This window comes from Manacus candei, unplaced genomic scaffold, assembly GCF_025592945.1.
Source record: "Manacus candei isolate 608988 ecotype Guabito, Panama unplaced genomic scaffold, ASM2559294v1 h1tg000049l, whole genome shotgun sequence".
Taxonomy (NCBI): Eukaryota; Metazoa; Chordata; class Aves; order Passeriformes; family Pipridae; genus Manacus; species Manacus candei.
The window spans coordinates 29,349,509-29,374,323 of NW_026138097.1; the positions used below are offsets into that span (position 1 = coordinate 29,349,509).

Sequence of the window (24,815 nt, forward strand, 5' to 3'; positions counted from 1 at the left end):
GTATGGTGATTAACTTAAGGCTACAAATAAAAAATATTTTCGTCATCCTATTTTCAATGCCTGTATTTTCATTATGATTTTCCTACTAAAATATGTAAGAAAATTTCTCATTTCTGTCACAGAATCATCAGAGTACATGTTATCTATGCTTCTGCAGAAATTACTTACCTTTTGTTTCAGGCCTCATTTAGGATACAATTGATAGGATTATCATCCTTTGGTTGGCTCCAGGTTCCTTTCTTGAGGGCATCTGAATAAACTATATGGTGTTTATTAAATGTAGATTTTTATATTTAATTTTGTGTCTTAGTTGCAGCACTTATCACCTCCTACTTGTTAGTCAGGATTAATAGGGCAGAGATATGGGGTTACATGAGCTGAGATAATGCCTCCTGTAGAGTGATAGAATTACTGACAGATCTAATAAAGTGTAGCCACTACTTTAGATTCAACATACTTTTTTGTCCCTTGGTTATGTTGTTGGTGTCCTGGCTCCAGCGAACATTTTTCCTATTTTTTCTGAGTAGTGAGAGGCAAACTGCTAATAAACATCAACAGTACACCTGAGCAGTCACAGTGACACTCCCCATACCATCTGTAAATGGAACACAGAATGTCATTAGGTCAGTTTAAGAAAATACACGGAGCTATGGTTTATGTTGATTCCATTGCACAGCGTGTTGGTAAATTTTCCTAAATTCCCACAGAAAGAAAGGATGTGTGGGCTAGAATACCCTCAAAGTGTTATTGCCAAGAGGAGTAGGTCCTGACCTTCAATGGTAGGCAGTAACCTGCCTTTGTACAGGTAGATGCAGCTCCCAGGGATGGTGAGCATCGGGAGTGTTGGACATGTATGAAAGGGGAGAAAAGCGAGATGGTGACCCTGAGGAATGGAATCAAAGCCAGTGGTATTTCAAGATTTTATTCCTGGTTTTGTATTGGGGTTTTTTGTTTGTTTTTAATAGCCAGGACATCCCATAAGGCCACTGCTTGCCCTGGCCCTGTTTTGTGCCTTTCAGAATGTAAATAACTAGTCCTTGCTTTCAAAATGCAAACCTGGTTGTGGTAGTGTTCTGCAAAGTGTCCTTTCAAAGTAAGGCTCATAGTTGCAGCTCTCATCTTGCATCTCTTAGGAAACAGGCTGAAGTGACACATCTGAATCAGTTCTCCTTTGCTTTTTCTTGTAAAATCTTGTGGTATGACAGCTACCCCAGCTCAATTCCTTCCTTCTGTCCTTTCTGGGGAAGGAAGGGTAGCTCTGCAGCAGATTCCTCAGTAATGAAAAGATTTGATTTGGTGGCAGGCACAAGGAAAAATAAAAGAAGTTCTTCATGCTTTCCATCAGCCTTCCTGAGCTGAGGTGGCAGGAAAGTGATTATTTCAGTAGGGTCACTATAGCCTGAAGGAGATACAGAGAAAGTAATAGCAAATGTCTGTTTTGGGAGAAAACATAATACCTTGAGCCTTTCTATGGCATGTTCATTGTGCATCCTGTCTATATAAAAGCTGCACTTGTTTGTTACTTTTAGAGAGGACATGAAGTTCCTGCCTTAGGAATTCATACAGGCTCTGACATTGCTGCCCCTAAATACTCCTCCAGCATTTGTCCTCAGAGCACTTCTCTTAGGTGGGGAAGTGTCCTTATCGTGGTTTTACAGATGGGGAACTGGGCCTATCAGGTGTAAATGACCTGTCCAGAAATGTGGCAAGATGAAGGTGTGAATCACTCTGAATAGGCACTCAGCTGCAAGGGAAGAAATATGAGCAGGAGAGGTTTTTTAGCAGCTCAATTTGTCTGGTAGCAGTGAAGCATTCATTGCCTGCCCCAAGTACTGTACAGCACTCACCCAATAGAGCGAAAGTTCTGATATTAGTTTCTTCCTCAAACATGCACATTTTCTTCCTTTTTGTTGCTTCTCTCTAAGAAGATTATAACTTAAATTTCCAGCAATCTCAAGACTAGCTTTGGAAGGATATTTAAACCTGTAGACCAGCTTTCTATCCTAGTAACTCCTTGATTGTCAGAGTTGCCTTCAGCACCATTTGTGGCTTTTCCTCTTTTCCAGATACTTCTTTCTGGCATAATCTCTCCAAACAGAGTTTGTCCTTTATCTTGTCTTTCTCCTCTTCAGTAGCAGAGGTCTTGGGCTAATACTTGAAAACCTTACCATGCTCCAATTTTTGGATGCACAAATTTAACCTTATAGCAAAGTATTAGAGCTTCAAGGCTCTCTCATGTCAAGCAAATGATTTCAGTGCAGGCTCCCATGTAGAAGCAATGAGGGAACTGTGCTGCCTGGCTGTTATGAAGTTAAATGGTGTTAATGCCCAGGAACTGCTTCCTAAGATATGGAAAGATTTTTCTTACAGAAACACTTCCACAGTCACAGGTTTTTACTAGAAGAATGTGGATAAACTTAGGTATACAAATGGATGTATACATTTATGTGAAAGTGAACTACTCTGATAGAAATAGAGATGCCAGCATGGTTAAAACCTCTGGTAATTTCCAGAGACTCAAGGAGGACCAGAATTACAATATCTTGTTGCCTGTAGATCTGTAAACGAAAATAAATAGGTGTAAGCTGGACATGCCGTACTTAACTTAGCCATCTTTTCACCCCATCTCTCTGCTACTAGTTCCCACAGTAGATCCTGTTAATAGGAAAAAATAAAAGCCTTCTATTTTAAAATAATTAAATGTTAACACTTTTCTAATAAATATAAATAGACAAGAACACAGTACAAAATTAGCACAGATCCTGCAGATGGTAGAAAGAAATGTTTTCACTTAGCAATAATGAAAATGAGTAACTGATTTCTGATTCTCTTGCCTTTCCCAAGTTAATTATGAACCCTTCCACAAAATTCTATTTTAGCATTCTTTCTATTTGCTTTGCTGTCGGGGGAAAAAATTACATGAGAAATGTGACATGTTAGCAAGGATAACACAAGAATCCCATGAATGCCTTGTGGAGAAGGTGAAGTCAAGCAGCTGTTGCTAGATCCTTTCCAACCCAGAGCATTCTATGATTCTGTGATTTAGCTAGTCCTTGCTCCCTGTTCCATCAGCTCCATTGAATAACTGGATATCTGTCTCAGATAAAGTTATTTAAACTGCTATGCTTCTCGTTCTTGACAAACAAAATCCATCACAACTAGAAAAACAGTTTCTCCCTATGAACAATAAGCTAACTGAATAGAAAAAAACCTCCATTTAAAGAGGGCCCTTATGACTGTTTCACCTATTTTCAAACTGTACATACCATTTTTGATTGAAAGGTAAAAATTGGATAACCCACTTTTAGAAAGCACATAATGATAAAGAGCTGTAACTATAAATAATGTCAGGAGAAATTGTTTTTTCCTGTGCTAGCAGCCAGCCTCCTGCTTATTTTGGTTGACAGTAAAGTGTCAGAGAGTTAACTATTGTCTACTGGAAATGTATAAATTATAAAAATTATCACATTTACAAAAAAATGGAAAAAAGCATAAACTATCTAACACTAAGCATATATACTATATGCAGATAGGTAGATATTGACTCTGTGTATTTCATTCACATTTTTCTTCACTGAAACAAAAAGCATATATTCCATGCCTGCAAAATATTATATTTTGTACAAAATATTTCTCTCAAAGAAGCACTAGTTGTCCAGATAGCTTTGGCCCACAGTCAGGTTGGACAGGAAAAAAATTTCATTTACTTCCCAGATTTTGGGTTCCAGTATTCATTAGTGTTGTCTTTAATTTCAGCTGTGGCCAGTTTGTGTTTTGGCTTGGTTGGTCCTCTGTTGTCACCTCATGTTATGCAACATTATTATGTAGTCATTTTACATTTCTGTTTAAGTTTTAGTAGTTGCCATATGTTTATCATGAGAGATTTATAACCTTATTGATAGTCTCTCAGTGTTACTGGAAGCAATTACATGTTGTCCACCTTATATCTATCTGGTTTGAGTTAACCACTGCAGGTGAAACCTTGTTTTTGACTGCATACTGCTTATTAGTATGTGCAGAAATTATTGGCAGATTAGTCAAGACACTCCAGAAGGGTCCCTTTGAGCCTAGTATGTATCTTTGCTAATCTGTGTAGTTGCAAGTTAGTGAGCCTGCAGTGATATGTAAAGCACGTTTAAGGGAGTATTTATTTAAATGGACCTTTTGGTTTCCTTCAGTGGAAGATTTAATTTGATTTCCTTAGGTAATTCTGGCCAGTTCTTTAGAATTTTTAACTTCCTAGTACAAGAGCAATTCTCCTGTTGGGGGTTCCCAAAATCAAAATTACAGGCCTGCAGTTGTTTTCTATTTGTGATGTTATTTTCTAATTGACTTCATAAGGTATTAGACTTGTGACTTTCTGTATAGTAAATCATATATTATGGCAAAGGGTTGACTATTTAGTACTTGGGATCTTGAAGCAGTTTATCAATTTAATAATTTTCTGCAAAAGTGCCCTTGACATTAGCTTAGTTACTGGAGTGTGTAAACACAGATGTGAAATTTTATTGTGTTATAAACATTCATTTAGAGGTGGCACTTATTTGTAACCCTATTGCTCTCTGGAAATTTGATTTGAAAATGAGTAAAGGCTGTTTTATCCCACTCAGAGGTGACTTTCCCACAAACTTAAGTGAAGAAGAATCAAACTCTTCCATGAGCTGCATTCTTACAGTACTTTACTTTGATGTACCTTTTCTTTGCAGGTTTATATTAGATGTTCCAGTATTGATCCTACTAAATATCCCATTCCTTAATTGTATTCAGGTTTTGTAATGGAGCAATGCAAGTATAAGGCCACTTGGCCAGTGAAAGGCCTAATTAATTAACAGCTTTTGATATGTAATATAAAAAGATAGGAAGGAAAATAAACATATAAAGAGGTTGCTTTTGGAACCAAAGAAAGGATTTCAGTATTAACTGAAAATTAGATTATAAAGTTCTGTGGTTTAGGTTCAGATACATATCCTGGCTATCACAAACTTTTCAAACAGACAACATGAAAATCCATATATGTGTTTAAATTGTCATGATGGCGTGACCATGGTAAGACTGCTGCTACAAGGTTGATGTCACTTTGGTTCAATATATGCTTACCTAAAAGAGTAAGACTGCCCAATATCATTTGGGGCTCATAACTCTGTGTAGTTAAAGAAAATGGAGATGGGATAAATGGAGAAAGTATACAAACTGCCTTTTAAGATGCAACTCTGTGAATTTGATTCTCCTCTGCCTCCAATATCTGATCACTATGTCCTGTCAAGTCAAGCAAATTAGAAAGGTTAAGCGTGGAGACAGATAACTGCTAGCACTGCTTTCAGAAGTGTTTGGTTTGATTTTGGCAAGAAAATATGTTCATTCATATCTTGCTTAGAGTCTCCTCTGCACATAAGCAAATTCTGTAATAACTTATAAACAAGTGTTTTGAGGAACTTACCAAACACAGAGGCAGGTGGCTTACAGAGTTTAAGCTTAATTATTTTTTAAATAACAGATGTAGGATGAGATTCACATATTTCAAATCTACTTGCTTAGGCACTAATGTTTGCTTGTGTGTTTTAAATGCTTTTCATTCAAAGTGTAGATTTGAAGGGTATTAACTCTAATAAATATTTCCTACTCTGTCTCTAAGTTTATGTAATTGCAAGTACAATATCCTACCACAGTCAATTTTAAAACTTGATTAAATCTTTTCACCTAATTTACTTCTAATTAGGTGTTTTAAATAAAAGTTGTTTTTAACGTTAACAACATTATTTGTGTGCTTAAAATTCCTGTCTTTTTACTCTGAATCGAAACCAGTGGCTCAATGAGGAATTACATATTACAGTTTCTCCAGTATTTCTTTCTTCAAGCACAAAAGCCTTCTCATTTTCCCAAGGTTTCATAATAGTTTGATTCCCTCCCTTTGCTTGACATACTTTTAAGCAAGGTATTTTTCAATCTCTGCCCTGAATTTTGTGAGCCAATGAGAATTTCATATAAACTCCATCAAATCCCCTACAAATATCAGGTTGCTGTAAAAACAAAGCATTTAATCTCACAGCCGAAACTTTTCATAGGCTAGTTTATGGTTCCTTGCTGTCACATTTAAAGTCTTGTTATGGGGAAAAAAGGAAACCAAGGATTTGCTGAACTCAGAAAAACTACTTGTTACTTCTGCCTTTATAAAGTTAGACTTATGCTGCACCATTATCAAAGGTAAGCAAAAGCAAAACAAATGAAGTTACCCTGGTCTGCAGAAGCAGCTGCTCAGTTTAATCAAGCTCAAAGTCCAAGTACCCCAACACAACTTCAAGCAACTGAACTTTACCAAGGTAGTACAAACCCTCTGGCCTGTTACTGGCAATGGCAATGACAGGTTAGTGGGCTGCATGGTTGCTTTGTTTTTCCACTCCAGTCATCACTTACTTTAAGGTTTTACAGAGAGTCTCTAAAGATTGCTATTGCATCTTCATAATTTTCAGAAAGAACTTAAAATACCTATTTGTGCTTCTCCAGACTAATAAGCTGACATTTCATTTTCAGTGGATGTGCTATAACAAGGCACAGCCATATGAAGAGGAATGCTGTTGTACTTTACATTATGATTCTACAGTGTGGCAGTTTAAATTTTAGATTTTAACATCACCTACAGAAAATATTGCCATCGTTTCTAGAAATGTGGAAGTGATTTCCAAACAAATTCAGGGCAGAAATTAATTGATATTTTTTAAAGTCTTCACATGAACCCAGTGGGGAACCACTTACAGAGACATCCAATCTTTGTAATCATTTTCCTTGTAAAACAGGAAGGTAAAAGGCTGTGCAGTTTACACGAGTATGTTGTTAGGAAACTAATTTCCAACTTATAGGTTATGATATCTTCAAGAAATTCCAGAGTCATTCAAAACACATCCTATTTATAGTTCATATGTAACAACAAATCTAAAAGTAATTTAATAAATTGTGTAACTTTGCTTGAGAAATGATGCTGTCTTATCAAATAACACCTAGGCAAACAATATTGACAGTTCAACTGGATCATTTTACACCAAATCTATTACAATTTACTGTCTAATTATAAGACAATCTCTGCCCTGTTTCTCAATATGTTGTCACTATTTTGGCTCTGAAAATGAGAAAACCCACTGACAGAATCTTTTGTCTTCATGGAAGGTCGTTCTCAACTTTTTCTGAATTATCAGGTTAACTACTTCACCTCCTGCTGCTCCCAGTTAAATAAGGAGAGGTTTTAAAATAGATGCATTCTCAAATCTTCTGCCCTGCTTTCTTAGCAACAGACTGGGGCACCAATTTATCATTTAAGGTGTTACATCCAAAGAATTTTTATAGATAAAAGGGAACATACTGTTAAACAGCAATACAACACCTTCCTGAGTTTCACAGTGCCCGTTTCCCAGAGGTAAATGGGAGAGAGACAGAACAAGTCACTAGGGTGCCAAGGTCTCAGCTGGGAAAAGTGGTAAGGCCCTGCCAGGGGAGTCCCTCTCCTCTCTCTCATGAATCTGCTTGTGGATGGTTTCATCAGTTTTCCCATCACAGCTGCTTCCCTCTCCCTGTTTCACAGGCAAGTTCCTGTTCACTTGTCCTGCATTTACCACCCTCAGTCCCAGCACAAGGGTGGTCCCTTTTTGCTCTCCTTTTTTTCTCTAAATGGGAATTAACTATTTTTCCCTTGTACAATCACTGAGATGCATCTTCTATGGAAAATTCATTCAAGTTGTCTTGATTCATGTGGCAGTGAAAGTGACTTAATAATTTGCATGTTAATATGCTACATAAATGATTTTCCTTTTTTTTTTTTTTTACTTTGGTCAAATCTTAAGTTTAAGAGGAAATATCAAACAAGGTTATCTGGAGTGATAAATAGAGGACATCTGTTGCAGCATATTGCTTGACATACCAACCACATTGAACTTTTTCAGCAAGTCATAATCCTTTGGAAAAATTTTGATGCCCTTGCCTGAATGATGGAGTATTGAAATGCTTTCAGTCTAAAACCACTTTGTAGTTTGATATGTTTGCGATTTGCAACACTAAATACTCAAATTATATTTTGAATATAATTTATATATTCAAAATATATAAACTATATAATATAGTTTTTGTTTCAAACAGGTCAGAATGTTTCACTTTTTTGTTTGCAAAATGAAAGTTTGAGGATATGGTGAAACATGTTCATTCTATAATCAAATTACTTTTTTCATTGTGAACACTGTTTCTTAAAAAAATTATTTATTATTTTTAGGCTCAAAGGCCAACCTCCCTTTTTCTGTCCCAAATAATCCTTTTTCCCAGGTAACAATTTGGCTAATAAATAAGTGTTTCTTTTGTTTGTTTGTTTTCTTTTTTTAGCAACTATACACTGAGTCTTTCATTTTGCACATAGATGCAACTTTATAGATAGGACCAACTTTCTAATTGGTTCTTATCAAAAAGGAGTTTTGTATTTAGAGATGTAATTTAATGTTCAGCTTTAAGTATAAAATTTTTTTTTCTGTATTAGGATGTGTTATCAAACATATATTTTGATTTTGGGTGCTAGAAAAAAATTATTCAGTAAAATATGTGTGTAAGCACTGAAAAAAAAGTCTTTCCATTCATATATCCATCCTTGTTTGATTTCTTTGTTTTCTAATAAAGTATTTAATTTGGAATGGTGTTGCTGTTAGTCATGTATTAGGATAACATTTTGTTTGAAAGCAGTTGATTTATATTTTCCTGCGTTTCTCTCACTTAGAATAAATTACTTTTGGTGTGGCTTCTGTGTTTTATAGGACCTATTTAATTTCATCAGCTAGAATGCAAGTTAGGCAGGAACCACTGATCTTTTCCACAATAACTTAAATCAATTCTTGTAGTAATTCCTCTACTGTTTACCATGAAAGCTAATAGCTGGCTAATATTCTTGTCTGACAGTTCTTCCTTTTCACAGTTATGTGTTAATTTGAAGTGCACAGCAGAAAGAGAGGAACAACTTTAGGTCAAAAATTCAGTCCCATGCAAGGAATACAGACTTTTTTAGTTAATGCAATAGCATTTGGACAGAATTTGGTTTTAAGCAATATTAAAATTGGTCCCTCCTTTTTGTTTTAATAAAATTAGAGGTGTAATTTTGGAATAAAAAGAGCAGTAACTGAGAAAGAAAGAGTTAGTTTTTCAGAGGAAATGTTTATATTCTTTATACTATATGTGGTGTATACTTCTATGTAGTCAAGATCAAACCATGTTTGTAAATAAACAAAAAAGACCCGATCACAATAATCCTTCTCCTCTGTGGAAGCTTTTGCTTTGTAAGGCTATGAATGTCTGCAAAGGAAAAAAAAGTCTTCTCACTGCAGTTTTCCTTAATGTTCTCTAAGCTTTTGTCTGCTTATGACTTTTACTGAAAGCTGGTCTTTCTCAATGTGGACTTTTCCTACATCAGCTTATATACAGATAGAAAACCACCTCTGCGTGTAAATAAGTGAATTACAGGAAGGTATGTATAGATATTCACTCACCAGATAAAAAAATATTTCAAGAAAATTGGTGAAAATTCCTTGTCTGTTATGCCAATTTTAAACTTATTTTCACAGTGTGCTTTTAAGGAGCTGCCTTATGAGTTTGTGAGTTGTTCAGGTGCCAGAATTCAAATCAGCCACTTTTTGTTTCCTACAGAAAATCTGTTACCAAGCCAGTTCCTCACCTTGACGGTTGAGCTGGTTGTGAAGTCTTATTGCACTTTATGTTAAGAAATGTTGTAGTTGATATCCAGCATCTCTATAGCAGAACCGCTGTAATACATCAGGAGCCCACATCTGCTGCCAGGGAGTGGATCCAGCTCTGCAGAGCAGCCCTGCAGTTACAGTGGAGGCTCCAAGTGCCAAAGCTGCCAGCAAATGAGAGCTTGGGGTAGAAAATGCTTTTCCTAAGGACTCCAGCAAAAGATCCCTTGTGCTTGGCTTCTGTGCAGAGTATTTAGCACTCAGATTTCAATCTTAATTGGCATGTTCATGAGGGAGACTCCCTGTAGTATCCCTTTGCCTTCAGCGTATAAACAAAAAAGCCTGCCAATGCTCTGTTCACTCTTCCTGTGATGCAACCTCCCAGCAGTTTCAAATGGTTTTCTGCATCAGTCCATGACCGAACTATTGAATTATGATGGAAAAGAAAAACCTGGATGTGTTGGAAGACTTTTGGATTTTTATTTTTGCAAAGAATATTTAATAAGCAAAAACATAATATAAATTTAAGGTTGACTTAAACATCCCTTATTGAGAAGAATCAAAGTCTTATTTCTCCTAATAATATTCATTTACTTACAATTTCTTTATCATATCATTTATTTGGGCAAGTACATATTTTGCAGCACAATATAGTATATGTATAGTGGCAGTGTAGCAGGGGTAATGCTTTTTGGAAAAGATGACTTGTCCAGTTTCTTGGATTCCATTTATATTTGTAGTCTAAGTTGTTCTAAGAGGTTTGTTTATATATATAAAAGTCATAATTTGAGTTAGCATTAAATCATGCACTAAATAATTGGTTAGACTTCCCTGATTTTGCACGTGCTCCCTTACTAGGATAATATTCTTTTACATACATATCATACATAGAAGTGTATGATCTCTATTTTCTTAACTTTGAATTGAATAAGGGTAGCATGTGGTTTATCAGGTCTTCAGTTATATCTGACTATAGGTATACATATGTGAGTACCAGTTTGATTAAAACACTGGAAAAATTCATTGAAGTGTTTAATCAGGATGAGTTTGAGCTACAGCATGATTCAGAGATTATGGTGTTTTGGCTCAGACTGCTCCATTAATCCATTGATCCTTTAGGGTAAGTGATGTGGTATCTATTGTAATAGCTTAAGTTAATTTATGTAAGAAGAAATGCTGTTTCTAAGCTGAAAGTATGGCTTTGTCTGCTAAACAGTAGTAACATCTCATCAGCCTGGACTGTGCTTTTAAAAGGGTTGGTCTTGTTTTCAATCTTCTGGACTTTGTCTAAGAGAAAGTTAAATAAAAACTTTCCTGGTTCTGTGTTCTCTCAGTTCCCTCTAGCAGTGGCAACAAACCTAAATTGCCTTAATAGATTTTAGAATCTATGTGTAGTTTTTTTAATGAACTATATCTGTGGAGTTATGTCTTTTAAAAAGTCAATTATAACCTTTCTTCAAAATTTATAAGCATTTTTTAAATTTGGTTGTTGTTATCTGTGAAAGGCCTTCTTAGAAAAGATGATTTGCATTTAATGCGATAAATAACCTCTTGACCATAGCAGGTGCATGTCCTCTGATAAGCTACTTCAGAAGATGTAACTTGATGCAATAAGATCTCCATAGCAAGCATTCCTGTAAACTCCTCTAAAAGTCCTTCATCTGGTATCTGCCAGACTGGTAGTTGACACTCGGATACAAAATCCATCTTCCAACTGGAACCAACTGAATACCTTCTGAATACCAGTTTCTCCTAAATTTTAAGCTTAAAATGAGATTGCAAGATACTTTTTCATTGTATTTCAAGTTGTTATATGTAAGGGTGAAAAACTTCAACCTGTGACTAGAGATATGTTCAGTCTGGTGTAGCTGATTTTCTCTTTCTACAAGGCATCCAGTACAACCTAAAGGGATCTGCAAAGGGGACACAAAATGCCTACTCTAAATACCTCTCAGCTTTAAAAGCAAGAAGGAGAAAAGATACTATGAATGCAAGTGATTAAGTAAGAGATGTTCAACACTGATTTGTTCTTTATTTCATATGTCTTACAAGAGTCAGTCTGCAAATGCTAAACTGTTAAGTTGGACTAGTGAGTTGTTGGATTAACAGCTCTCTTCTCTTATACAGCAGGGTGAGTCTCACCCTTTGTCAAGAGTCACTGGTGAGTCCAGTCCCTTCCCTTCCTGGGGGCATCTGATGACATGCAGATTCTTTAGGAGGGAGTCAAGGCACCTCAGAGGCTGTTGCAGACTTGTTGTGCTCAGAAACCCATTTCAATCAGGGCTTTCAGAGTAAGGTGTCAAATGTCTCAGTAACCAGCTTCTTACTGTAGTCTTAAAGGGTATGTCATCTACATGCTTGAAAAATATATTCATAGTCATGTGGTGAACAGGTAGTTCCATAATGTGAAGTGCCTTAGGTAAAAGATTTATTTTATTGTCACTCTCTCTTGCAAAGTCAAGGCAATGGATCATCTTCTCAGACCCCACATAAATCTAACTCCAGGTCATCCTCAGCCAAAACAATGGGAAGTGAATTGCCAGTGCCCTTTCATAACTGCAAATCCTTAATTAAGGAAGGTTACAATGAGGCATGTAGAACACCAGCCTCAGCAAGTAGTAGACTTACTGCTTCTGAGAATAAATTTTAACTTGTCAGAAGAAAATTGGTGGGTTTTTTCATTTGTGTGGTTGGTAGTATTCAGTCTTAAAATTATATAAAATTCATTGTTCTAGGGTGGAAGAAGATTATCTCACACCTTAAAACTGTGAAGAGCAAAAACTTTGAAGATGGCACCAGGCTTACTGGGCAGTGCCATTTTGCTTGATTCTGCCTTGATTTCAAATCATTTTAGGGGAAGGTAGAATAGCTATTTTAGCCTGCTGGTCCTATCAGACTCTTACTCTGAAGGTTTAATTTCTAGTTTGTGAAACCAGAGAGAAAGAGGGCTTAGAGAATATTTCTAGGCATCTCAACTATTCCTCAATATCAACTTATTATGATGTTTATGTGAGTTTGCTTTTAATTAGCAAGAACCTGCAGTGAATAGAAAATAGTATAGACATATACGTTTTTAAGCATTTTACTAGACAAGTCTCTTGTGTTTGCTTCTTTTATATTCTTTTCTGCTTTTCCAGTTCATGACTAGTTCTTGAAGCCCAAAGTACTGATTTTTTGCCATCAGAGCATTCTGCTGCTTCACTTTCAAAATAGGACTTCTTCACAAAGATGCAGCATATTGTCTTACATAAGAACTAAGTTAAACCCAAAAAAGGGGAAAGATTTCCATTCTGATTCTCTGCTTTTATAGCATGCCTATCATTTACATCTGTCTAGATAAATGTAAAAAAAAAAAAAAGGCAACCACATTGTTGTTTTTACTAATTAAAACCAGCAAAAAGCTAGGTATTTCAAGAATAGTAGATGTACCAATAAAGCTTGCCAAGAACAGGTCATGAAAAGTGATTATAAATATGTTTATGAAGGTCCTTTAAATATGGAATTCCTTTTCATAAAGACATTCAGAACAAAATTTAAATGATGGCTCTTTTCTTTAAAAAGTAACATTTCTTCAATGAAAATAAGAACAGTATTGTTATTTCTGCTTTTTTTTTTTTGGTCTGTAGGTAAAGTCTCTCTGCCTCATGCAGATTATTTTAACGTGGTTTTTTATTAGTATGCTGATCAAAATTTTTCCATTAAACTGTGTAATCATCTTTGCAGACAGTTCCATATAAAATAATTTAAACATAAAATTGTATAACTGCAGTTAATTTTAAAGGGAAACCCAAAAATGTAGGTTGATTCCTGTTAATTACACTGCTCTGTCAAACCACAGAATGCTAAAGAAAGCCTTGAGCAAGTGGTGTTCTTGCTGCCTATATTTATAAATGTCTGTCCTAAGGTCTTCCTTCAGCATTTTCTGCTCCCTACCACTCACTTAGACTTTTTTTGTAGCCTTCATACTTGTAACCACCTATATACAGTGATTATAATAATTTTTCTCTTTTGGTTCAAGACTTGATGGACATAAAGTCAAAACTCATTTTTGCCACTCGAGGCCAGGTATGGGGCCAAGCTACTGTCCTTTTGGAAGGAGACTAGGGAGGAATAGGTTTGGATTCTAGAGAATAGGACAAATGTTGGCAAGGGGAATGTGATGAAGAGTCAGGCTTGCTCTTCCAGCTGCTCCTGGGAGGGTGCTGGCCTAAAATAAAGACAACTCATTCTTCATAACCACATATTGCCCTCCAGCTTCCCCAAGAACTAGCAGCTGCCCAGCAGCAGCAAGCTCTTGACACAGCACAAAAATCTTTCCCAGCAAGTACACAAATATATACAAGGGAATGGAAAGCAGGGTGTCTTTTGCTCCCAACAATTTCTTGCCTGCTTTCTGTGTCACACATCAGCAGTGACCTTGATCTTTGCAGCCGTGCTCAGAAAGCTTTGGCTCTTGATTTCTCTTCCTTTTCTTTGACACATTATGAATTGAGGGAGAAGGGGGTTTGATTTTTTTTTGAACTTCAGTAAATCTCCTTGTGCATTGCACCATTAAGCTTGTTTCTGTATAAAAACAGTAATTGTCTGTACATTTGTATAGTAAAATATTTACAAAATGAAAAATTACTTGTTGAAGGTTTGGATAATACCATACTGCTGTATCAGGTTGTGAGGAAAGTCTTTTTGCTTATAGTACCAACTAACCTAGACAGTTACTTGCATTACATTGAAGATCACAGGGTGATTTTGTTCTCTCAATGTGTATCTATGAACAGTGAAAGTTTTAGTATAAATCAGAACCTGTTTTCTGCTATTTGTTTTTATTAATTTTACTTACAAAGAAGATATCTGAAGACCAAGCCCTAAAAAGTTCCTTATAATACTCCTTCATTTCGTGTGTGCTTTACAACCTGTGTAGACCTAGATCATAACCAGCTGCTCAGTTTTTAGGCTTAGCTCTGAGAAATTTCCAGGGTTACTGTGACTACACGTTGTGTATTCAAAACTGTATTCTCACTGCAAAAGTGTGCAGGTATCAGTCAGCCCTATTCACATGTAGTCTGGTTTATTCTTGACAGAAACAGCTTAATTAAGCACACCAATGCTGTGAAATATATTGTTTTGGTTTGGGTTTTTTAAAACAAAAACTATTTAAACTTTTTTTTTTTTAATGTTAATTATTAGTACTTTCATTTCTTTGTAGGAGTTCTCTGGAATCTATCCTCCTGTGATGCACTGAAAATGCCAATCATCCAGGATGCCCTCGCAGTGTTGACCAACGCAGTGATCATCCCTCACTCTGGATGGGAAAACTCTCCGCTCCAGGATGATCATAAAATACAGCTCCATTCATCCCAGGTGCTGCGCAATGCCACAGGGTGCCTAAGGTGAGTACTGCAAAACATCTGCTTTACCTTGCTTTGGTTTGAATTGATATTTCTTATTCTTAGGCATCTGTAAAGTCAGTGATTGGTGTGTATGTCAGCAAAGTTGATGACTTTCAGTGATATAAACTTAAAGTTAGAAATAAATTAAAAAAGAAGATGCAGGACATTCAAAAACAATCTCTAGAAAGGCTGCTGGGGGTTTTCTATTTTTCTTTTCTTAGCTGCTTTCACCCAAGCTTGTATATTACATATGTTTTCTTCCTTGTAGATTTACCCTGTTTCCCCATTTGCTTAAGTGAAGTCAATATGTTCTCGCTATTATGCCCAATTTAATCAGCACAAAAAGTAATGAAGATGCTACCAAAAAGTAAGGTCATAAAGTTCCAGATGCCATTGCTGGAGTTATGATAAATATACAAAGTAGATTTTTTTCTACTCTGTGAAGATGAGAAATTAATTTCAATAAGAGACCAACCAATTTAACATTGTACAAGTAGAAGTCTTAAATAGATCCTTAACAAGTATGATAATTATTTATGTTTATAATTGTATGCCAAACTTGTATATGCAATGCCAACATGCACTTATATAAATATGTGCAGTTTGATCTGTCCATTCCTAAAAGTCCTGTGGATGTGAGAATAAAAATATGATGAGTAAGAAGAGTTTCAGTTCTGACAAAATCTTACTAAAAGATTGAGTCATAGCACTTTCTGAATTCCAATGCATATCATTTTCTAGAAATATTTTAGGATATTAAGCATTGATTTTTTTCCTCCAGGTATATTGGAGAAAATAATCTGTAGTCCATCTCAGAGACACGTAAATTGATTAGTTAATATTTTACATGCATCACAGGAAATAACAAAGTGAATAGTCTGTATCAGTAATACAATCTGTTGTAAGCTGCAACCAAAGCATACATTATCCATTGAAGAGTAAAATAAAAAAAAATAAATTGATAGGAGGCAAAGTGAAATAGCAGTATTTTTTTTTACATATCTGTAGCAAGTACCTTTTTGTCTTTGTGGCCTTTCATAAAAAAAAATTTCTCCCTTTCCAAAGTAGTATTTGAAAAGTTTAAGGGAAAAAGTAATAAATATTATTGGTGGTTTATATGTAATCAGAAGAGAATGAAAGATAGAAGGTAATAACTTATATACTGCAAATATACTTGTATTGGACAATGCAAATGTGATTATGTGAGTACCAGCTATCTTGAGGTATATGACTGAAGCCAGGTATTAGTATCTGAGTTGTATTGACTTTGAAATGAGTATTGCATTCAAATCACTAGAAAAAAAAGTTGTTCAAATCACTGTGACAGAAGTTATTACACAAAGACCTGTACCACATTATACGTCTCACATTTCCAATGTATCTCAGTTAAAGAACTGCCTCTGAAAAGAAGCATCTGTTATAAATTTGGGGCTTCACAGTACCCCTTCTCTGACCAAGCATGTCTGGTGTTGATCTCCCCACACCGTAAGCTCCATCTTCCTGTTAATTTTTCCCAACTGCTTCTCAGGGACTGATGCTCATCCCTGATCCTGCAAATCTCAGTTCTTCCTACCTCATAATTGATGGATTCATTTGCACACTGGTCTTGAAATCTTTCTTCTTTCTTTTTTTTTTTTTTCTTGTGAGTGTATGTGCACGCCCATTTGCAAACTGATGTGAGCTTACTGTAGCCTGCATTCTGGGTCAGCCTGAGGACTTGGGGCCACATGAGAAGGGTACGTTGCCTAATCTAATACACACTGCTTTGCAGCAAGGCTTACTACCAAGTGCTTGATGGTATGCTGTCATAGCAGAATGGCTTCTGGTCAGCTCCTGCGAAATAAGCTCATATCTGCCTGCAAAAGACTGTGCATATTATAACTCTTGAGTCTTTCCCAGGTAGCTGTAGCGGCAGCTCAAATGCTGTCCTGAGCAGGTTGGTCTTCTTTCTAAAACCAGGCCCTTCAATCATAGTATGGCTTTTTAATATCTTTCTAATATCAAACCCTCCCTATTTCCCAAAGGCACCTTTATGTCCTCCTAATGGCTTCAGATATTTATTTGGCCTCCATCCATCTTCTTAAGTTAGTTTCATCCCACTGAGTCTGTATGGATGCTCTTTGGCGGAGCCAGAACATTTGGAGAGGGTTGAAACTTATTACTGCTTACCTTTCCCCAGTCGCTGTTGAAGATAAGCAAAATGTCAAGTTTGAGTTTTTACAGGAAAGAAAAGTAGATACTGACCTCTGAGATAGTAACTGGATTCTTATGTTGAATTCATGTAATGTAATGGGACTGTAAGCTGGTGGAAACAGTGAATGACAGAAAAAAGTATCATAAAGTTCTGTGGAGATGATTGGAGTCTTGCATGTTCTGTTCTGGTAGTACTTTAGTGTACTTTAGCTAGCATTCCTTAAATAGCCACCACCCTCAATAAATTGAACAGCTATCACAGTTTCCACTTGGGACTAGTTACACATTTCGCATTTCCATTTAAAGATCTCACTTGACAAGGGAAGTAAATCAGGAAGATGCAATGTGGTTGCTGGCTCAGATAGTGCTGTGTTTATCTGGTAAATGGGAAATTCATTGTCATCTTCCACAGAAGAATTTTTTCTAAGACTGTGGTTTTTTTGTCCTCTGTTGTTTTCTTTTTCTGCTTTTGCTAGAGCTCATTTTTGAGGGGACACAGTTAAAATTCAGTTGCATCAGGTTTATCAGTGACAGTGTCAGAGGAAGAGCAGTGGTATTCAGCATGCTTGACAAATGCTTCTGAATATGTAATGTTAACAGACTTTAGAGACATCAGGTTGTACTACATAGGTTTAATGCTAGTAAATATGCCAGGAGGATTTGGGTTTGGATTTTAATCAGTCTTCTGTGACTTGATTGTCTGTGTATTCACTGCTGAAAACTTTAAATAATATCTGAGAGGTGCCGTAATATAATCTGTGCCATATACAATGCTAATAAGTAGTTTGCAATGGCCGTTTTACAGGAATAGTCAGATCTTTGTTTTTGTGGTTTTTTCACTGTACACTATTATTCCTTCTGCTGATCTTCACCTTTCTCCACTTCTTGATGAGAATTTATACTTTTTCAATTAAAAAGTTGGTTATTAACTACAATTTTTAGTATTCCTGTCTGCTTATTCATTATCTTTCCTAACCAGTTATAGACTATAACTAATCTATAACTCCAGTCACCCAGTAATCCAAATGAAATCGTTATGAGATCATGCAAAAAATAGGAGCAACAACAGACTCTCTTTTCCTTTTATTTTCTCTGTTCCTTAAAGATGTTATTTAAAAACTGCACTTTGCATACTTTTCTGATTTGAAAAAGGAAAACAGTTTTAATACAATATTGTATGAATTAATTTTACATAGTTTGAATGCTTTGAAATTGTTTAGATAATTCAGAGATCTAAATACAGCATTATACCTATCATTTATAAATTTAAATATTCATCTTTCATAAATTGCCAGACCTCAGTGTGACGTGTGCTTGGAGTAAGCACCCAATTTACTTGCCTCCCCACTGTGATGCTAGTACCTTACCTCATTAAGCTCTGGTAAAGTTTGACTTCTTTTTTTTCCTTTTGGATTTCAGCTGTGACTGCGTTATTTGTGCTCGGGAAATACCATATCTTTGGTTTATAGTTTCTGATTTACTTAAACTTATTAGGGATAGTCAGGTGAAAACTGAATTTGGAATCTCAGTTGTTTATGGGGGGTTACAATCTCTAATCAGAAATTTAAAAATCAACAGGAGACACATTGCATAATGTTGTCTTAACCTGAAACTTCAAGCTTAGTTATCATAAAGCTATAGATCCCTGTCCAGAAACTTAACTGAAAAAAGTCCCAGGCAAAAATATTTTCAAGAGTTTTGTCGTGATGTACAATCTGGTGGAACCTTGCTCTTCTCTGAATTTAAGATCAATTTGAGTTAACAGAATATTATATTATCTGAGGACCTTAAAGAATTTTAAGACTTTACTGGTTTAAAATTCTAATCTGGGTTTAGATGCAAAAAAATATGTTAACTGTGAAGCCTTAATATCAAATGTTTTTAACTGTTTTGTTTGTGAATGATCTATTTCACAAACATTTACAGCTAATGCATTTTTCTCACCATCCTATTTCTCCTCCAGTTCTCTTCTAAGCATCCAAAGTCTATCGATTCCTATTCTTAGGACCTTCTGTAATCTGTTGTGAATAGAACATTCTGCTGCATACTGACAAAATGAGACAGGGGGGGCAGCTTAAAATAAATAGCAGACTGTATTATTTATCATCTGTTTAGTTTCTAAAGAAACATACATGAAGACACATATGTATATGTGAAACATGTTTCTGAAAAGACTAAAATGATACATGTATGTATGTGCACGTTTATATGCGTGTTTATGCGTATATGCATTCAGATATAGAAGGGCTGATTATGGGAGCTGCAATACCTTTCTGTCTTTACTGACTGGTGCAAGCTCTGAATATTTTCTGTTGAGTATAAATGGAGCTGGTTTCGTTCAGTAGGTCCGGGAGCTTTGCTGCTGATTTTATGATTCTCCTCCTATTAACAAAACAGTCACATTTTGTCCATCCCTGTGGATTCTGTGGTGGATATAGAGATGCTGGACTTACCAACCCATCTTAGTACTTCCTGTGCTTTTCTCAAGCCCAGGAGCTCTTCTCAGGCTGACCTTACCATTTTGTCCAAAGCCCATGCTTTCTGTCAGAATCCAAAACTCAAATTAATTGTGTATTTCCACTGGCAGCCTACTCAAGGGAGGGACATTTGCTAAAAGCAGTTCCAGCAAACTAGAGACATGGGAGAGAGAAAACTACCTAGAGAGATACTGGAACAGGTTTATCTACTTCCAAATCCAAACTTGAAATTTTTCCTCCTCTTAACCTCTTCAAATCCAGTCTTATCCTACAAAAAGGAGTCATCACCACTGTTCTTGTCTTTTTAATACATTTTGAGCTATTAAAATTACAAAACTGCTATAATTAACATCCAAGAACAATGAGATCAGAAGATTTGATGGCAAGTATCTAGCCTCTTTATGTGAAGGTAATGTGATGAAACACATTGTATTTTGCATAATCTACCACGTGGCACACCATTAATAAATTAAACACCATTTGGCCATAACTACAATGTTGAATCAAGTTAGAGAGTTCCTAAGCTTCAGGGTTATACTGGCGATACTGGTATGTCCATTGTGGAAAAGTACACATGCTCCTGAGGGCTCTCCTCATCTTGAGAATTTCTCTGAGACGTGGAGTTGAAAGTCAGTGCAGAGGAAGGCCTTGTCAAGAAACCAAAGAAAAGCTTAGCTTTAGTGTCTTGATTTTTGTGACATTCAATCCCTTTTCACTAAAACTTAAATTCTTACTAAAATTATATCATTTTTGCACCTGGGTCCCAGCAATTACAAGAAGCTGAAAAGTCCAGTCCTGAAAAAAAGTCACAAACCAGTCTGAGAGGCCACAAAGATTGCATCCCAGTTAAGCCTGAAGTTTCGAAGGCTAATTTCTGCAAGATATTAAAGAGATTGTTCCTTCTGGAATGCTACAGTTGTTCAGAAATATAGCTGAAATAAAAGTCTAGTGTTAAGACACAGGGGGAGAAAGATATTTTAGTATGAATAGATCATGTCCTCTGATTACTGCTGTAATATTTTTATTCAGAAAATACTCAAGGGAAAAGTACCGACAGAATTAAATGTGTAGCTGTGTCAGACACTTAAACACCCCACTTTTTCTTCACAGTGTAGTTACTCCTACTTTGCATATTCATGAACAAATTTATAAAGTTTATACAAGGTCATACTGTATTAATTATAGCTGTGGCATTCAAATAGCACTCTGAAACTTAATACTTTTTCAGCATTCCTGGTAAAAGCATTATTTTAACATACCAAACTGATGCTACAAATTTCACATTGCTCTGGAAGTTCATTCTGGGCTCAAGCTTTAAGATCTTAAATTTTGTTTCTAAAATAATGTTATGGAATGCTCCTTGTATTCTTTTTCTGGTCTGAAAATATATAGTATAGCATGCCTCCAGACACTTTTCTCTTTCCTGTACTTAAAAAAATACAATAAGCTATGGTGGTTACTTCATTTTATCTGAGATGCTGAGCTACTCTGTGAAAATCTGCCCTCAAATGCAGAACAAACTCCCAGTGTATTGATTTTGCACAGAGATAGCCAAAAAGTGATCTGTCAACATCCATCTTCAAAGTACTATTTATCTGATCCCTGGGCAAACAAGGAAACTCACTCATGTGTCAGTGAGACTTCATGTTTGGATACAAATTGGAAATACTGGACCTATATGTCAGAGTGTGCTAACTTAGGACCTCACTGAAATTTAGTTCCTATTCTTCAATTAGCATCTGTTATTCTCGTTACATGAATGTACATGTGTTTTTTTAGGGAAAAAACCCCAAGAACTCGACCTGGTGTCATACACACATTTATGAAAAGAATGAATGTGCCTCAGTACCTTTTCTTGCATCTTATGATATTCTTAGGCTCAGCAACAATGACAGAATTACCAAGTGCCACCTCCTAGGCTGAATGGTCCTAACCTTCGATGTGGGGTGTGTTAAATACCTCAAGTACATTTTGAATGACTGATTATTTTTCCAGCTTTTGGTAATTTTAATTCTTCTCAGGTTGCATGCCTGCTGGTTAGCTAGTGCCTAATGTGAAAATTAAATGTCCACTCATATTTGCATAGTTAGGTAGTGTTAATTTACATTTCCTTCTGTCAGAGGTTTAAACTGTGTGGAATGCTCGGAAGAAAGTGAAATTGAATTGTGAAAAGGCTTAGACTTTGTGGGGTTTATTTAATTTCAGAACAGTTTTCATTTGTGCGGTAACAAGTGTTACCATGACAGACACTGTAATAAAGTATGGTCTGAGTCTTGGTGTGCTGTTGACTAGATTTGAGCTGACTCCAAGCCCAGCTGACAATAACGAGTCTGCTTCTTGCTGTCCGGTGCAGAGCTGAATATCACAGTGGCACAGCTGTTTTCTTCTTGAGAAGAGTCCCCTAAGCCAGTGTGGCACCGCATGTATTTTAGAGCATGCCCATGCATTCACTGCATGGGAAGTTGAAGAGATGGAACCAGTTCTGTCTAGCCCCCCCTGCTACCAAAACCCAGCCACAGAAACTCACTACACTGGCTTTTCTCCTCTTAAAACTGTTTGGATTACTAGGCAATATGAAAGAGGGACATGTAAAAACCCAGGTCTGCATGGAGAAGGAAAGGCTGGGTGTACTTCTGCAGCTTTCCCTCTTTATTTTATGATACGTGGCTTAAAATCTGAAGATACTTTGCTTAGGAGTGAGAAGGTCATTTGGTCTCTTTGCTCAGTCTGAGGATTTACAGTAGAGAGGTGTATTTGAGGTACTCTGAGCTTGCTTCATCCTTCTGGATAAGCCAGCCAGCATCATGGAGTAAGCATTTTATCACCTCCTTTCATAATGTTGTGGGCATGTGAACTGTTTCACTTCAGGCGCAAGAGTAATTAATGCCAACAACTCAAGCTGAGCCAGCACTCAAGTCTTTTCCCACAAGAAGGCTTTGATGACATTCCACATGTCTAAAAGTTGGTGAGCTACTGAGAGCTGGTGAGAAATGTTCTCCCATAATAACTGTAGCACTGAAGCCCTAAGGCCTGCAGTCCCTACTAACCACACTTACAAGCTTTGCTACTTTTATCTGTTTTGGAAATATTTTCCCAGGAACCCTTCTGATGAAATAAGTAAATAAATAAAAATACAGCTCCTGAGGGATGTGATAAAATAGTCTGCGAACTGCCAGGCCTGCTTAGTTTGCAGTCCACTCAGAATGTCTGAAGACCAAAAAGCAGAAGCTCATTTCTAAATGTCATCTTTTATGAAACTTTGCCCAGCAAATGTTGAGATGACATTCTTATTGTCACTGCACATCTCCATACAGGAGTTTTAACATTTTGTAAGTTTTGGTTTTTTTATCAGAGAGGGCAATATAGTAAGAACACATTGATAAAGAAAGATGAAGACCATTACTTGCAATAAAATTGATTTCTCACTTTCTGAGAGGATTAGCAAAGTGGACAGTTAATTTGGGGATAAATTTAGGCTTCTTAAAGACTGAAATAAAAAACAAGTGATGTCCTTCACTAATTCAGTTCAATTTCATCATTTTTATCCAATTTGAATACTTCTGTGAACATAATACAAACTAACACTCACACACATGGAGTGAGCAGGTTCTAAGCTCAGGCAAGGTATAAGGTGATGCTGATTTCCAGCTACTGCTCATTGATACGCACACAGCCTTGTGGACAGTGCCTCAGAAAGGCAACATCAGCACAGGAGGAGAAGATTTTCATATCTTCTGCCAGAAAAGTCTGTGCTAAGTTTCTGTCTAATATGGTAAGCAAGGTGGAAGACTTCTCTCTTTAAAAATGAGTTAAAGATACTAGAGGTTTGTAGATTTTAGCGGTTTTTTTCCTACTGCCTTCCCTAAATTAGCTTCATGTTGTATTTTCAAGTTCTTTATTACTGTTGGGAAAGTTTTCTTGGGAAAGAAAAAACATGTTATTTTTAGCAAAAAGTAAAAAATCCAGTATTTTAACTGCCTAAGCATGTACTATGAAAATATTTAATATCTGCCTTATAGATGTCCTTTTACAAGAGCTTGTAGTGACAGGGAAAGGCGGAATGGCTTCAAACTGAAAGAGAGTAGGTTTAGATTAGATATTAGGAATAAATTCTTTACTGTGAGCACGATGAGGCACTGGAACAGGTTGCCCAGAGAAGCAGTGGATGCCCCATCCCTGGAAGTGCTCAAGGCTGGGTTGGATGGGACTCTGAGCAACTTTATCAAGTGGAAGGAGTCCCTACCCACAGCAGGGGGGTTAGAACTAGATGATCTTTAAAGTCCCTTCCAACCCAAAGCATTCAATGATTCTATGATAGTATTTTTAGCTAGGATTGCACACTACAGACAGACTGTTTCAGTGACAAAGTACTTCTGAAGTATTTGTCCTAGTGTAGCTTTTTTACTTTCACAGCTCATTTCTTTTTGTCAGGTAGTCATTTATTATAGTTAGTTGGTTACAGCTTCAGCATTTTCTCTTGAAGGACAGTAGCGTTGTGAAATTCCTCTTCCTCTTCCCCTGCTGTCATTCATCCATCTTTATATCTGATTTAATGTGTGTAAAAGAACAATATTTGGAAAGTGTTTCAGAAGAGATAGTCATGAAAGGGCACAATCTGAGTATTATGTATGTACAAATGTGAATTTGGGGTTTTATTTTTAATCCCCTAATTAAGTAAAAATACCTGATACAATAGATAATAAAAATATTTATTTACAAAACAAATTACTTAATTCCCTGGGTTCACTTTATATAATTTATTTGTGTTGAGGAGGTTTTTCAGTAGACTGGTCAAATTGATTGACTTTGATTTTGATACCTGCTGACTTTGGTAGCCAGACTTCACTCTAAGGAGTGTCTTCTAATTGATGCAAATATGAGAAAATGTGCAACATTGTTTGCACTTTTGGTAGTTACTTAGGGTTAGCTGCTGGTGCTAACAGTCTGGTTGCTCTCCAGGCTGCTCAGATGAGCACTTGGAGTCAGTGAGTAGCGAGATCTAAAGCTGCCTGGCCTTGGGCACAGCTTGTGACCTCAGAAGTGTTGAA

General features: G+C 36.4%; 1 protein-coding gene across 6 annotated transcripts in view; it reads left to right on the plus strand.

Annotated features, from left to right (window-relative positions):
* CTNND2 (catenin delta 2) overlaps nucleotides 1-24,815 on the plus strand; it is a 627,538-nt gene that overhangs the window by 486,670 nt on the left and 116,053 nt on the right. For all 6 annotated transcript variants that reach the window (XM_051799301.1, XM_051799302.1, XM_051799306.1 and 3 more), the window contains one exon: nucleotides 14,914-15,097. In XM_051799301.1, the coding sequence (XP_051655261.1) occupies nucleotides 14,914-15,097 (184 nt within the window). The remainder of the gene's footprint in view (nucleotides 1-14,913; nucleotides 15,098-24,815) is intronic.